The sequence below is a fragment of the Anopheles arabiensis genome, chromosome 2 (genome assembly GCF_016920715.1).
Source record: "Anopheles arabiensis isolate DONGOLA chromosome 2, AaraD3, whole genome shotgun sequence".
NCBI classification, from domain to species: domain Eukaryota; kingdom Metazoa; phylum Arthropoda; class Insecta; order Diptera; family Culicidae; genus Anopheles; species Anopheles arabiensis.
In genome coordinates this window covers 98,151,092-98,168,107 of record NC_053517.1, presented here as the reverse complement: position 1 = coordinate 98,168,107, position 17,016 = coordinate 98,151,092, and the positions used below count along the sequence as shown (strand labels likewise).

The 17,016-nt window shown below is 49.1% G+C and overlaps 1 protein-coding gene across 6 annotated transcripts in view; it reads left to right on the top strand.

Moving 5' to 3' along the window:
• Positions 1 to 17,016, top strand: part of LOC120893337 (BMP-binding endothelial regulator protein) — a 77,029-nt gene that overhangs the window by 17,967 nt on the left and 42,046 nt on the right. For all 6 annotated transcript variants that reach the window (XM_040295148.1, XM_040295147.1, XM_040295146.1 and 3 more), the window contains one exon: positions 13,603 to 13,836. In XM_040295148.1, the coding sequence (XP_040151082.1) occupies positions 13,737 to 13,836 (100 nt within the window). In that variant the 5' untranslated portion in view covers positions 13,603 to 13,736. The remainder of the gene's footprint in view (positions 1 to 13,602; positions 13,837 to 17,016) is intronic.

The following is a 17,016-nucleotide window of genomic DNA, read 5'->3' as shown; positions in this document are numbered from 1 at the left end:
AGCTGATTTGCCGTCTGCCCGTCTGTCCTCCCGTGTTGTGTTGGCAACGGTCGAGGCAGAATGATCGAGAGCGCCGAAATTGGGGGTATTGCTTTGCTCGCTTGGTCGGAGAATTACACCGAGCGGGGTGAAAGGTTAATCGCGGCAATGTGAACACAAACGACAAAAAGGGCACGGTGCAATGAACACAACCAAATCCCGCGTGGCTCGAATGGCAAGCAAATTAAAACATGTGAAATAAAGCAAAACAACAAACAACACACATGCTCCGCGCTTTTACGCGCTCTCTGGAATGCCGCGCAAATCATCCGCACTGCGCAAGCTGCTGCTGTGCCGGCGGTGGGAAACGGCGAAAAGCCGATAGATGTCCGCCCCGAAGCGGTAAATAACGCTCATTAATCAGGGCCGGGCGAGGGAACCGCACTCGAGTGCTGGCAAATTCAGAGCGTTAATCCAGGCGAAGAGATTACACGCGGCAGTGAACACCATGTTTCGGATCCGCGTTGCGTCACAAGCTGGCCAAAAGAGCTCCGGTCCCGGTCCCGTGGGGTTGTTTCCAAAACCGGGTGCCGGGAGACCGTTTGAATTTTTATCGCTTCATTGTTTCACGCGTGGTGGGTGAATTTTGTCACCTAACCGAATGCTTCCTCGATCCGATCCGAAAACGTGCCATCGAAAGGGGGGATGATGGGCCAGGAGCAGTGCTCAAGATCCGTGCGTGTACGTGATCGGGCTGCTAATTGGCTACCGGGGCGGCAATAGTGCACCAGCTTGCCAGAGTGTCGAACAATTAGGAAGGCCGACTATCGACAGCTCACACCGATTTTGGATTCGGAGTTCTCGTGACCAGAACTTGCGTGCCGGGAGGTATTTCGTAAAGCACGATCAAACGTTTCTGTGTGCGCGTGTGTGTCCGCTGTATGATCAATTAACTAAATCAATAGTGTGGTTTGATTTGACCACATGCTAGACATTGTCACGAAATCGCACTTCCAATGGGACGTGCTTGGTGCGCGAGAGCTCTGTGCATACTCAAAATCATAAGCATAATTTCCCTGAGAAATGATCTTTTGCTCCTGAAAGTATTAACAAGGAAAGGTACTACCTTATCGTATCAGGCCTTTGCTTTTTGGTTGACTGGTTGATTAATTACCATTTCACTTAAATCTGAATTCTCTGCTTCTTGTTGAAGTTGGCGCTTCGTTTTGGCGCTATGTATATCTTATTTTTCTCCCCCCGAAAAACGCTTATCAGTAGGCCCCGGGGGAGAATTTTGTTTGCAATTAAACTGAAACATGATCTGTACATGTGTAGAGGGACTCAGTTCTCTCCCTTCCTGCCACCGAAACGTCCACAGATATCGACTATCGACAGGATGGAATCGGTTCATAATTAAGTCACTGTCTTGTGTTGGGTTCATAAATTTTTCCACACTCAATGGCAATTATCGTTTTTCAAACCGCAGCTTGCACACACGTCGACGAATGGAAATTTATGAATTCTCAATCTCAAACTCTCTGTGTGTGTGTGATGAAAAAAAGACGAGGCACTACTAAATAAAGCGATTAACAAATGGTAAACCCTTATGAGGAGCAATCTTGAAGCGGCGTGCGGGTGTGTTTGATATGGGGTTTGAGTTTCACACCTTCGTCCGTCAAATGTTGAGCATAAATTGGATGAAGAAAAAAAAAAAACACACACACATACATCCACACGTACACTCTCTTAGACACACAAACATAACCGTTGCGTTGCAGCGTCCGATCGCGCGTAACCTGCCGGCTGCAGCAAACTGTGGGTAATATAGCAATGTGTGGTCGATCAGGTGCCCTTGATCGGGGGAATACGCGTTCCGTTCGAACAAAAAAAAAAAAATGGATGTCGGTTTCGCCGAGCGAAGAATCGTAAACAATCGTACCCTTCCCCCCTTGTCGGCTGACCGGGGTAGTGTATCCGCTGGCGTCAACGATGACGATGGATGGCTGGCGGACGACTACGGCGACGACGACGACGACGCAGTTCGGCGGCTCGGGTCTGGTTTTGCTTGATGCGCGCACGGCAGAATAAATTAGTAACTGATCTAGAGAAAATAAATATCACTAATTGCGTTTGAAGTGAGACGATGCCGCGTCGGGGCGCTTTACGGATCCGCAGGTTCGAGATCTCGCGGGTGGGAACGGGAATCTTTTGGGGGCGAACGGAGTTTGGACCGTTTAGCGCTCTTGATCGCGCTCCCTTTTGGTTGCCGCAGTCGATAGGAGTTGTCGTTGTTTTTGCTGCTAGTTTTCGCAGATATTCGTCACAGATTACGGTGACGTTTGAGGGCGGATTGGAGTTATTTTTTGAAAGTGATTACGTTGCCATCTGACAAGGAGTTGGGCTTCTTTTATGATCTTACAAGCATTTTATGCGCAGATAAACTATTGCCATATAGGTGTTGTTACCATCCAAAAGTCATCACCCGTAATAGCGGCTGTAATAATTCAACCCCCCTTTTACATAATGCAAAACATTAAATATGTTTTATCGACCTCGTGCTAAAACTCCCTCCGCTCTGTCAACTGCAAGCTCAGGTGAAGTTTTTTTTATTGCGCGCCTCCCGTAGCAGATTGACTGGTCAAGGAGAAGAGCTCGAGGTAAATCTTCAGCCGCTTGTCCCAGGGCAGACGAAGAGCCCGAAGCGATCGTAATGGTAAATTGATACAACCACCACTTCCTGGTGCTATTTGCTGTGGCTGGCGGGTGAAACACGGCTACTCGATCGTAGCTATTTTTGCTCCCTTTCTGCTCCGATCAAACCGTGCCCGTAAATCGTCGATTGATCAATTGCATCCATTGCTTGTCTCGTCCCCCATTAGCCTAGCGAACGTACCACTGCCACGGATCAGATCTGATCAGATCGTAGCTTTAGCTGTAGAGCTGTGTGAACGATAAACGTGAACGAGAGCAAAAATGATCAAAGGTGTACATGGAGGCACACGATGGCCGGTACGTTCGAAAGTGTGTAGCGATTGAAATCAACTGTGTAAACCCTCCGGGAGGGAGACCGAACGAACGGTTGGCCCCAGCATCATCAGGTGCACTTGCACCGTCAGCTCGCTCGACGCGAACGACGTCCCTTTGGTGTAGAGGGCAGACTCGAGACTCAGCTTTCGACTGTCCAACGCTTGATGGGAAACACATCTTGGGTAGAGACCACGGTTTTTTGTTCGGTTTATTTACTCGATAAATTTCCCTCGCCTCAGCTGGACCATAATGTATTTGCTCTCTTTATACTCCGCTCTCTATCTATCTCTCTCTCTCTCTCTTCATCCTCTTGCCAAAACAACCATATCTCATCGGTGTGGTGCACGTGTGGTGCACCGCGTGCGCACCGAGTCCTCTCTATATTGCGTTTTATAAAGTGTGATTATTTGAGCTCGAGAAGGGGGAAGTAAAAGCACAAGACTCAATTGCACACCGTTTTTTGTGTGCAGAAAAGACCGAGAAGGTATGTTACGGGGGTTGTCAAGACACTTGAGCACTTACGAATGCAGCTTGAGCGCGCGCGCGCTCGACGCGACCAGCGCACGAGGATGGATAATCGCGTCCGGAGCCGCGTGTACGTTCAGTGGACTTCTCTAATGCACTACTAATTTAATGGTGTAAACAAGCAATTAGAAGTGATTTACAAAAGTTCCGCCCTCACGGGGTTTTGGCCCCGAGACCCCCCTCCCCCCTCCATCCAGATTTGGCTGGTTAGCGTTAGCTTCCCTTGCTGTGCGTACTCAGCGTGGCGTGTAATGGCGGTGCTGTTTACACGTGAGAAAGTTTTCTTACTACGAAACGGTAAACGGGGCGCTGTCCTCCGGGTGCACGGTGTGTGTGTGTTTCTATTTCGATTGTTCCGAGTATTTTATCGGCTTTTCGTAGGGTGAGTTCGGCAGAAAAGCCAACTGATTTCCCGGTAGTGTGGCGGGTTAGTTTATGTTGCTCTCTGCTGTGGTGTTGGTGTTGGTGGCAGGTTTTATTTTGGGTCGATCGAACAGTGACGTCACAAGACAGTGCAATTCATTGGCATTGACACACCACGCAGCACAGTGGAAAATCCTTTGCGATTGGTAGAGCGTACGTAAGGTTGAGAAATGATGGGGAAGTTTTGTTTTAATGATTTCCCAGCAATTCTGAACTCCCTGATGTATGGGTGAAGTTGGAGCTACAACAACAAAGGATGTCTTTTTTGTGGTAATTGGAGGAATGTTTGTGTGCATAACATAATTCAGCTGTATCGCAAATTAAATGTCACACAGCTGCATGAATATATGCAAACAATAATCGATAAGAGCTCAAGTCTAGTCTGGTATGTACCAAAGTATGCCACCGTCTACCAGACAAAATGACTCTGTTCTCATAAAAAGATTTCTAATCTTAATCGAACAATATATCATGCGAATGTGAACTTAACAAATGCTCTTATCATGCACAAAATTGCACTCCGGAGCATTCCGGAGCAAGATATGCTGATGTGCTATTTCAAGCTAATGTTCAAACTCACCTTTCCTCCCAAAGAGCAAACTGAATGTTACCGTACAGCAAATACGAAATAAAAAAACAGACATGCACACTTGTGCAAGCCACACAGACTAACGGCACAGGCAAAACAATTCACTCCTCCGGCACCGTTCGGGTCCGGTATTAGATAATTTCCATTTATCTAAACATTTACACTATGCAGATGGGCAAAGCCCGGGGGCCAAAAATTGAATTCGCACCCGGGCGTGGTCCCGGCCCGCCGATCCGGACAGCCACTGCTGCATCCTGGGGGCCGTGTATCCAACTGCGCTATAACCTATAAGGGAAAGATCTAATGGGAATGTGGGGGGAGGTTGGCAAAATAATAAGCAAAAAAAAAAACACTCACACACGCACAGCACAGAATTACAGTACTGGTGAAACCGGTGTGTAACGTAGGCGACCGATGCAGACTTTGTTGCGATACACAATGTGTTTTTGCGTGGCCATGGTTTCGCCCCGTGAAGGTGTTAATCTGATACCATTAGGGCAGATGGGGGAGGAAACTAAAATAAACACAAGGCCTAGTGCAAATAGCAATCGGGAGCGGGAGCTCATATAAAGGTCATACTAGATGGGGTTGGTTCCCAGGTAACGCTAGGAGTAACTCTAGCGCACACTTGACCTCGGGGCGATGCTCGGTGCGCTAATGGAGTTTGTTCTGGTTTGAATGGTCCGACTAGAGTTACTGCTCATTATCGGCAAGGTTTTACTTTGTAAGAGTTAGCACCACAAGAAGGACAACCGGAGCAGGCGAGAAGATAGGCGAGGTGTCATTGCTTTTGTACTCGACTGCACGTTCTTGAATGTCCCGGGCAGTGCGGGTTTTGATGGTTTGATGATATCCTTTTCACCTGCCCAGAGTTGCTCCCTATCAAACTGGATTTGGCTTGGTTTTGCGGTTTTTTGTCAATGCAGACAGCAGGAGCAACTCTCCAGTAGCAACCGGTGTCGGTGATGTACTAAAACCAGCTCGGCCCATGGTACCGCTGTGGTGGTCTGCGGTGCGATGAAACATTACAAATGTTTCCCATCGCAACATCTCGCCTGCTGGAAGATGATCGGTTTTGATGGACGGCACGAAGCTATGGAAACACGGTACTGGTTGTATTGAATTCCAACTCCACTCAGCAGTGTCACGCTGTTGTGTAGTTACAAAGCAAAAGAGGCACTATGGGGCTAGGTTCAGGTGATACTGTCCTAGCAATGCGAAAGAAGCATTGTCCCACTAATGTGTCCCGAAGTCAGAAAAGCGCATTAAAAAAGACGTAGAAACATGCTTCACAGCTATCGGGCAGAAAGTCAACGTTTATCTTTACAAAGTGGCTGATGGTTGGTGTCTATGGATGGTGTGGTCCAACGAGTAGCGTGTCGCTCCTCCTTTTTGCCAAAGCTCCATAAATAATGTAAAGATAGTGCACAGCTCTGGCATTGGTGAAAAAAGGGACTCCCATGCGCTTGTAGTGTTACTTTTTTTGGTTCGAACGACGTACGTTTCAATTTACGAGCTAGTCCAACGGTTGACTACTTTGTACCGAAACGGCAGTGGACAAAGCCCAGCCAGCGGGCCAGCCAGTGCCCAGCGGAATATGTCGGGTGGAATGTGTTTGCACCCAGAACGCGTAATTTATGGAACGAGCAAATGCATGCTGAAAGCGCAATTTATGAGCGCCAGTTCGGGTCGGTAGCGATTGTTCTGCGATTCGTTATCGACTGTGGAGGGAACTCCAGTTTTTTTTTTGTGCTGGAATTGGTAACTATCGTAACCACCATTAACGACCGGTGACATATATATCGATAGTATTTTTGAGGTTCCCAAATACTCCGAAATAGTGCACTGCTTCTCCCCAACTTTCCGGATGTCTCACGTCCATTGACCCGATTGGAAGGTTCGGTGTGTGTGTGTGTGTTTGTGTTTGGTCATTTATCAGTGATGCGGTGCAGCGAAATGGGCGAAAAAGTTTCACCATCCATCTCGGGTTGGGGTCGATTATGGAGTAAAGTTTTAGTACTCTCTGCAAACGTGAGCACGGGTCCGGAGAGTGAGTTGTGTGTGACGATAAAAGTCTGATAAAAAGGACGCCAAACTAGTCGGTAGTAAACTGTGCGGGGTCAGATTTATAGCTATATCAAAGCTATAGTGGAGATGCGTAAATTTGGCCATTAAAAGATGTTTCGTCGGTCACTAACGACTGTCTCGACCGGAAGAGTTGGGGACTGACTTAACATGACCGAGACTGAGGCAGGGTTGCGAGATGGCATGTCAGTGCACGCGCAAGAACCTACGCGGAGCTACAACACTTCAAACGCGGATGTACCACGTCTACCACCTTGTTTTGGCGAAAGCCAAGGAGATGGGCAACTCGTGTTTCGGTACCTAATTAAGCGTAAGCAAATTGGACCGACTGGCTGAGTGAAGTGCTGCATTAATGCCTGCTGCCGGTGGGAGATCCACTCTTCGCGCAGTTGTTGCGAATTAGCAGCCGAAGTAGGTAAGCCAGCCGCATTCTAAACACCGCCGTGTACCGCCGTACTCGGCCCGATGATATGCGTTGGGGTGCGCATCTTCATACACACACACTCGTGTTCTCCAAATAAACATTGACCTTCTGCGGTTGCCGGTGCCGGTGCTACTAGCTCAGCATCCGTCACGTACCGCACCGCAAGGGGGCAACAGTGTGGCACTTGTTGGTCCGGTTTGAAGGATGGCAGACACGGGTCTTTTCAATGTCTCTGGAGAGTACACTTTTCTAGTGTGTGGTAGAGTATTTTTTCGACACAGGGGGAACCTGCCATCACGATAGCAGCAGTCGTAATGTTGACCCCGTTGCGACGGTCGTCGCAACTCGCCTCGAGCTCGCACTGACCTCGACGGCACCGGCTACGCACTGTCTGCCGCGGTCTGTGCTACAGCAAGCTCGCCTATATCTAGCACCATCCTAACGCGCTGCGAAACGTGTTGGCCGAAGGACCGGGCTGCTCCGGATGGTGGTGTGAGCCGAAGTGCAGAGGCCGGGAGGAACCGCAACGACTGCTGCGACGTGGAATAATTAACAGGTGTATAAATATTTACTTCCTCATAATTCCTGCAGCCCAACTGTGTGCTCTGTGTGTGTGTGTTTGTGCGCAAAGGGAAGGAGATCGTGTTAGCGCTAGTGTGTTTGGATGCAGGGGTTCAGCTGCTGAAGAGGACGCGCGCTCGGTGCGATGATTCGCACGGTCAGGTGTTCTGCCGCGTCGTCTCGAGTGGTTACTGTTGCCTCTCTCTCTTTCTCTCTCTAGCTCTCTCATCTCGCGCGCTCTCTTCCCGATGATGAATGATCCTGTTTGCGTTGCGCTCGTTTCGTGCAGAGGTGACGTCGTGTCGTCTGCGTCTTAACGTGGCCGATGCGACCCTTTTACGACCGTGGTGCGTACAGCGTACAACAGTAGCACACACAGATGGCACGCTAAATATCATCCGGCAGAATTAGCTTCCCCCCCTCCCTCCCTCTCTCCCTCTTGTGTCACAAACTGGCGAGGATACGTTCGTTAAATATCGCTCTGGCTGGTGGATGGTTTTGCGAGCCGGCACTGATTTACCGTGGCCACGACGCACGACGCATTTATTTCACGCGCGCACGCTATTCGGTGGTATCATAAAACTGAAACCGGCATAAGTTATGATTCGATTTGATATTTCCTGATCGTTGCAAGACCAAGATGATGGAGGAGGAGGCTGAGATTGTTGGGAAATGTGCGGTATCATCTTTTCATCTGCGCGATACGAGACGACACGAGCATGATGTAAAACCGATGCGAAAACATGAACCCAAGCGTATGTGCGTGTGTGTGTCTGCGTGTGTCTAATACAGGCAGAGTCGCCAACCCGGGTCGTATTTTATCTGAATTTTAATGCAAGATGATCAGCCGCCTCGTGGCTGGCGGGCTGGCGGTTTTTGCGGGGAGCTACGTTTTGCTAATCGGTTCGATACGCCACCGAGGAGGACCGCACGGCTACGCTAAGCAGAGCTGACGGTTAATCAATGTAAATTATTTAGGGAGGGGACATTTAATGTCCAGTCAAGCACAAACTTTAAGTGTTTTGTGGTATAGAACAGGCTGTGTTTGTTTTCATTGCGTACGAGTACGTGTAGGAAAGAGTGTATTGATTTTCGCTTCTGGTGGATGAGGCATCTTTGAATAAAAAGGCAGAGAGCAGTAAGAATCAATAAATCGTGATGAAGCAATCAGTCTTTTCTGTTTCGTCGCATTTGAATGCTCCAAAACCTGCAAGTCACCGGTTCTGATGATTGATCAGACAAGTGTTCTAACAAGTGTTGTCAAATTAAGCATGCCTCTCGTGAGAGTAGTGGCTTAAAACAATCCATCTCGCAACCGCAGAGCCTTCCTGTACGGCCACATCAGGGCACAATTTATTACGTAGCGTGAGTGAGGAAATGAAGAAAATATGTGAAACAACAGCATCATACCCGCTGCCGACCATGCTTTCCCGCGGTCCCGGAAGATCACGATCAGGAAAAGAAAAGAATGGTGTGTGAAAAATGTGTACACACCGCCAGCAAAATACCTCGCCATGTTCGATGACTCCGTCAAAGCGCGCAAGCAAACGGTGGCCTTTCGCAGCAGTGCGGCGATGATGAACCGCCATGGGAAAAAGGGCGATGCCACCGGCCCAGGAAAATATGGCCGCATACAAACTTATCAAAACGCTAAAGCGTCGGGGTGGCGTGAGGAAGGTGTGGAACGTGCCGCCTGTGCAAAACCGAGACAGACTGCGAGACGGCGGTGTGCAGAGAAATGCCCGGGCCGTTTTAGCACTGCACTATAGGGCAACTATAGTAAAACCGCCGAACCCGTGTGCCAGTGAGTAAAAAACAGAAGGGAGTTTTTTTCGGGGTCCCAGCAATAATCGCCTGTACAGCGACCGTGGATGGATGGATGGATGGATGGATGGATGGTGCGTCTCGACCCGGTTCAACCCCAAAACGGCAATTAAGATGATGCTTCAGAGACGAGATACATTTATGCATGCACACTCGTTCGCATTTAATGTCTTAATTAACGACCCCGACAAGCCCCGGTCGGTGAAGATGCGTGGTGAAGCGGGAGATTTGTGTTAGGAGAGTGAAGTGCTGCCGGCTGATGGCGTGGATGAGAGAAATGGCAGGGACCAGAGACGAAGCAGAGATTTTAATGCTAATTGTTATTTTTATTGTTACTACTGGCCACTATTGGTAATATGTTTTCCGCTCGTTGCACACGCGGCAGCATTCCATTCGTCCCGTTGGTGGTGTAAGACATTCCCGGGCGTGGTAATCAGCTAAAGCAATACTTTCTTCACCGGCAGCTGCTGCTTGAAAGCGTGGTGTTTTTTTTGTTACGGTGGTGTTTGTCTGGAATGCTATTGCGTTTGCGTTGGGAAGATTAGGAAATCTAATCCACTGTTCAGACGGTGGGCGTGAGCAATTTGTGTGTTTCATGGGACGGTAGGGAAAGAAAACTGATTTCCAGATCGACCGAAATCTTGGATGCCATAATTGTAGACATTAATTCTTATTCTGTTACGATACATCTCCCGATACATTATGTTACGATACATACAACAATGCTGGTTGGGTTGGAATTCGTTGGAATCAATATAAAGTTATTTTGTTTCAATGTTGAAGTACCAATTTAAGACTAAATTTAAGTCTTCATGTCCATGTGTCTTAGGCTTGTGTGAGGAAGCATCCAGATGATACTGAAGAATAGAGCGAGCTCATTAGGAGGTGATCCTCGAATGGATCACCAGTTAAGAGCGGCTAACTTTACGTGTTGCTATGGAGCATCCAAGTAACCGAGTATTTAAATATGACCTCTTTTGATCATATAATTGACAAAACTTCACTGTATATTCCCAATTTACCAAGATATCTGATGTTTGATGTCACAAGGCACTAGTGTTACTGTTCAATGGGTCTTGTTGCTTACAGAATGCACCTTGTGGAAGCGACCACTTGCACAGCGTTGCGTTAGCTATTGGCCGTAGAACATTAGCAACACTTAATGTCCCATGCACATTCACCCAGCAGAGGACCCAAGACAAAGGACATTAACCGAGCGTCGTCCGCAGCCCGCGGGGCATCGACGTGCCTTCCGAGCAAAACAGTGTCTTAAATAGCGTTCGTTGTTCAGCGCCACCCACCTCAACGCTCAGTTCCTCCCAGTCATTTGCTTGTAATTACCCTCCGGGCCACTTATCTGAAATGGTGTTTAGTCTACGATGCGCGCCTTTTAACACACGCGGAGCTCGAGACCAGAGGGAAAGAGAGTGGGTGTGCTGGATGTGTGTATGTTTCGTTCTTTGTGCCCCGGTCGGGCTTTCAAAACGATCTCTAATCTGTGCGCCGTGTGTGCGCGCTCGCGCACGCCACCCCCATGCAGGGCCCCGTGCAGTTTGGTGTGTGTGTGTGTGCGCACTCGGTTTTGATGAGATAGTTGATTTGCCAGCGAGACTGTATGACTTCAGACATTGTGACCGTGGCGCAGAAGGAGGACGGAGGATGATCGCACAAAGAACACCCGGGGGAGGACACATGGCGCTGGTGGTTCGGGAGTATGGTTTCCTGTCCCGGAGATTAGTAGTCCGTGTCCGGGGCTCCCACGCTTTGCAGGCTGGCGAACTGACGACGCAAACGATGGTATGGTGTAGCGTGCGCAAGATCCGCGTCTCCATTCCGGTGTTTCGAGCCGTGCGGCTCGTCGCTTAATAGCACGCTGAAACTGAGCCAGCACTGGGCAATCAAGGCTTAATTTGGTCATTGAGTTTGAGAGCCGCTTTTGTTTCCAAGCGAAGCATTCACCTGTCCGGGAAGGAGTTTGATTCTGCTTTCCTCCCAATCCCCATCAGCTCGCATCGTTTCCATCAACCGGATATTTGGAGTCTTTGCCGATCGGCAATCACCGGCCAACTCGGTACGTCGGTAGTTTCAGGGCTCGGCAACGGTAATTGATTTGATTATTGGAACACCGATTGAGAAGGGGAAGGGCTAGGTGAAGGTATTAGATTTTCCAACCCCCGCTGCTGCGCCCGCATCCGCATCGTCTAATCGTCGACGATTTATTGGTCATCATCTTGAAAATAGGGTATGGGGAAGGCCTCGCAGTAAGCAAGAACAGTGTCGACAGAGGGAAAACAACACCTCGCGGCAGCTCAGCCGGGTTTTTTTGTGTGTGTGTGGCTTAATGCGCACACCGCCTCTCTCATACCTCCTGCCCCGAACTGTGTTAATGCTCGCGAAGGGAAGAAACGCGTGTGAACGTAGAATTGGTCGGTGAGACTTGAGATTTGCCTGCCGAAACGGTTAGAACCACGGCTTGTAATACCGTGGCAGTGTAAAACCGAACCGTCGCGGTACGGTTTCTTCATCAAACGCACACACGCACGCGGTATAATAAATTTCAAGTGAAACAAGATTTCTTTTCCCATGTTCCCGTGTGTGTGTTGGCACCGCACACCGACTCTGCACGGGGTCTGCTGGAGCTGGAAACCGCTACTAATCGTTGCTTTCTGTGTGCCGACCGCCGACCGCGTGTGCACTGCAGCTCGTTTTGCGTTAGTAAACGATGCATACTGGATGCTTACTACTACCAGCAGTGCAGTGCAGAAGTCACCTTTCGAGCCTACCGAATCGGTGGGCTTGAGAGATTATGTAAGAGAGGGAGGTTATTAGCAAATCCAACGGAAAGACAACGTGCTCGCTGCTAATTGTTTTTACGCTCAGTGTGGTATGTGTCGTGGATGTAAATTTGCCTGGTTAGAGACGAATGCATCATAATTCTCATGTGCTCATAGCTACTTTGTACTTATAGTGTGTTGGACATTACTCTTTTACCTTTATTTCTCCCTCAAGTGATCGTGTGCGTGTGCATTCTCTTACCCTTGATCGGTGGCAGGTTTACAGTCATCCAAACATTTGATTGATTTTCCCATTCTAGGCGGCAATGGTAGCCTTTTTATTGGCACTGGTGGTACAGGTGTTTCCTCGTCCAACTCTTTGAAAGGTCGCGTAGCGTGCTCTCGCTTACGTAGGGTTGCGTACGTTTCAATTAGAAGGGTTTTAGAGAACGGTGCAACGGACAACTTCAATACGCCGATTTTTGTGCGGTTTATTTCACTTGTTATCGCTGCGCCTTGACACTGATATGTCAATATGGTTCGAGGGCTGTACCGGCGGACACTGTGAGCGGCTCAAGAGGTTTCTACGGCCTCAGGGCGGTACGGCATGTTTCGGTTACGGCCTATTAATCATCTATCGTTTCGACGTTGGCGTTCGGTTTTGGCAGCCAAATTAGACGGCCGCCGTTTGTGTGAAGCGGAAATAAAACACGGGGAAACAGGCGATGAAGACGATGGAGACGGTGCTGGAAAGACGGCACTAAAGCCAACCTCAAGAACCCAACGTCGTTGGTCGGTTGGAGTATTTGCGTTCGAAAAGTCACTCGAAAATCCTCGACACCCGACCAGCGTTTGCTGACATCCGGTAGATCGGTTGGTGGAAAAACCCCAACAACCCGGCAACCAGCCGGCAACCGAAATCTCAATGAGTTCCTCCGTTTAAACTTCTCGCCACTTCAGAAACGAATGCAGGCGAAAGGGGTTTGGTGGAAGCGCTGTTTTTTTGAGGATTTGTTTTGAATTCCAGGTTGTAAGTGCGCCTATAACGGCAAAGCGGGGCTGTTGTGGGGCCTGGATGGTACTTCTCGGCACGGTGCCGGCCCATCAGCCTCCGGCTCAAGCGTGCTCAATCTTCATTGACGGCGATGAAAAGTCAGATTTATGTAATTGTTTTTTGGTGTTTTTTTTGGCTCTTGTTCGCTCGACGATGATGATGCTAGCCGGTTCTTGGACCGGGTTTGATGTCCAGAGGGAATTGCATACAGTACGATGGCGGCATATAAAGAAGGCATACGGGGGGATAACTTCCGCTAATTAATGAAAAGAACAAGAACCGAAAAGGTGAACTAATCATTCCCGTTTTCTGCTCTATCTCTCTCCCATCACTACAGTGCGACGAGACGGCTACGACGACGGAACAACGGGCCATTAATTTCCAGCGTGACACGGCACACGGGCCGTGTAACGAGTGGCAACGAATAATTCGACCAGCGGCCACAAAAAACCAACACCCCTGTACAGCACCATGCGTCCGGTCGACGCATCCCGAAACAGTCGCATCCTGCTCGGTGCGATCGTGATCCTCGCGATCTCGATGCGACAAGCCACTGCCAGCGCTTCGTTGTGTAAGTATTTTGTGGGTTTTTTTTCAGTTTTTACGGGAAGTTTTTGGGATCAAAAGACTCTTGGCTTGTGGTACCTGTTACAGTTTACAGTAATTTCTTTTTGCTCAAACGACAGACGGCGAACGGCGGAAGTAAAACATTGCGACAAAAAATCTAAAAAATCGAGACACGCGTTGCATTCCTTTCACTGCCTTGCATCGGAAATGCGCGAAAGTTTCAACAAGTGCATGAAAGTTAATAAGGTGAAAGAGAAGGAGAGAGAGAGAAGGAGAAAAAATAGGAATGGGGGGGGGGGGGGTTAAAAAAACATCATCTGAAAATATAAATAAAACTCCTTAATGACGTCTCCACGGACACAGGTACAGGTTCGTCGATGGATGTCGGTGACAAGTTCCCCATCCGACGCGTAGTGTATGAGGGAAGAGGAACGACCCGGAGTTGAAGGTGAATTGGGGAACCCGAAATTGAGCCCCTTGGCGGACAGTTGACGACAGTTTGTACGTTTTTTTTTGGTGCTGGATCCTGAAACCAAAGCCAACGCGATTTCGATACAACTTCGATGTTGGTGTGGAGTGTGTAGGGTTGGGTGCGGGGATTGGAGAAAATATTGCCCTCACTTACACACAGACACACACACACACACACACACACACACACACACACAGATATATCCTCAAACAGGATCCTGTTGCTGCCAGCGGCCATTCGCTTCTCGTAACCAGTACCTGGGTGCAGTTTTGTTGCTGAAGTTTGGGCGCAAGCGATTGCATGTTGCCTTTCTATCCTGGTGACAAGCGAACGATTGCGCACACCGTGAATCGCGCATGATGGTCCAATAATGTGTACGACAACAAGCGCAGCAAAAAAACGAAAAAAAAAACAAAGAAATGTACAAAACTGCGACGAAACCCCCCGAAAAAAAAACTCGTCCCGGATGAGATTCTCTCGTTGCCAGGGAATACACTGCTCAGGCATCGCGGGGCATCGTCATCGGCTGAAGAATGTGGTTTCTTACGCTCTTACGGTTACTGTGAATCCGTTTGTGGTGCAGCTGTTGTGCTGTGCATATACACACACACACCTGTGCCGTGTGGAGGACGTATTTGGAAGGAAAAAAGGACGCTTAAATTAATCACTGAAGTGGAAGCTGTATTTCGAGGTGCCTTTCGTGTCTAGATGGAAGGGTCCAGAGAGATGACTATTGGAGAGAGCTTTTGTTGGGATAGTTTTGGAGGAAGTTTGATGAGTCACTCTTGCTCTAAATTGTCGTTGGTACGTTAAGATATGATGAATTAGTAAGAGGTTACAATTCCAAGAAAATGTTTGCACTTCTGAAGTGATGAATCCACTGTTTCAGTTTCTCACTACTAGAGAACCTCCAGCGCCCAGTGCCGCCAACTGGCTGCCTTATCCGTTGCAGCATCTTATCGCAAGCTGCATCCATGCGACGATCCGTAATGTGTCGTGTACGTGCATTTCAGCCCGTTTTTGTTGGCCGATTCATCCCGCCTCATTGGGAACCCGCGCGGAAACTACACGTAACCGCCGTAAAGATGGTTAATGTTTTTTGATTAAAAAAAAGGTACAGCACCTCGAGGGTTTTGGTGTCTGTGTGAGTGTGTGTTGTTTTTGTCGCCCTGATGGTAGGTGACGATGGAAGGCTACTTTTAATGACCGTTTGCTGTGTTGCATGTTGTGCGGGGTATCGATGGAACTCGTTGTGCCTTTGTGCCAAAACCACATTTCGCATGTCCCGCTGACGCCCGTTTTCACCAGTTGCTGCAGGTCCTGCAGGGGCTGGGCGGGAAACTTGGCAATTAACTTGCCAATGAGGTGTGTTTCCCCTTGTGCGGAGAGATGGAGAGATCGGGCAGTGATGATAAACAAGTACCAGTAGGTGCTGGATACTAGGATGTTGTTGCAAAACCCCCGCCGGGGTTGGTGTCGTCCGCGATGCTTATCTTGGGGTCCAACTAGCCGTAATTCAGTGTCTTTCGGTCGCTCTGCACATCTGCACCGGTGCATCGGTGACAGTCCATTGCACTTTGCCCAGTTCGTGTAAAAAAGGGGGAAGACGATATGCCAGCCCTATCACGATTTTCTTGCCAGCGATCGTGCACTATCGCAGGTGTGCGATCTGGTGTCTTTCGTGCCCTAGATGGCGCTGCACAAACAAGCACACGAGCAGAAGCATTTTCTCACCACCTCCAGAGGATGAGCTCGTGACGATAAACGTGACCATTGACGCGGATCAAACCGCGGCAAACTTGTGCAAACTTCCGGCGCACGTTTGTTTGGGTCCTGCTTCCGGTTTGGGTCTAGGTAGACGTTCCGGTGTGTGGGAAAAAAGAAGCTGCCCTTGCCGGAGCTGCTTCTAAGCGCTCCTAAACCCCTTTCCCCGCTTAATAGGAAGCGTAGTATGAAGCGGCCTGCAAAGAGGATGTAAATATTTGCCAAAAATGCCGCCAGTTTCTTGTTGACGGCGCTGATGGGTGGCGGTCGTTTGGACGATGAGATGGCGCTTTACGGCGATGTGTGACCGACGTCCTCCGGCCAACGTCATCCACCGTCCCGTGAGTCACCACAGCCGCGGTGTGTTGTTGCGCGTTATTTCACACAGTTACAACCAGTGTGTGTGTGTGTGTGTGTGTGGTTGTTGTTATTGTGGCCGCGTTACTATTTGCCTGCTTCTACGCGTGTCCTCCCTGCCCCCTCGACCGGGGTGTAGTCATCGCTTGGTGGGTTTTGTTTACTCCCCGAAACGTTGCTTGTACACCGACGACGACGACGTGCCGGTCGGTAAACATGGCGCTCTCTGTAGGTGTGTATTGACACATACACACACACACAGAGAAAGAGGTAGTAGAGGAAGGAAGGGGTGTGCGTTGGCGTCACCGGAACCGGAATTGAGGATGTCGTTCGGTTCATTCATTCATCTGCTGCACTTTGTTGCACGAATGATGTCGTTAATTCGCTGGAAAGTGTGGCCGGAGCGAAGAGATAGGTGTGTTTAAGGGAGGTTCGTTATCAGAGAATTCAACTTCCGACCCAGTATAAGTCTATCCCCCCCCCTCCACCCGTTTTGCAGTGCGTTCCACCCGAAGTGTGAACAGCAAATATGTGCACAAATGTCTTCTGGTGCGAACCTTTACTTCTTCCCAATCCGGGTCGGTGGTGTCT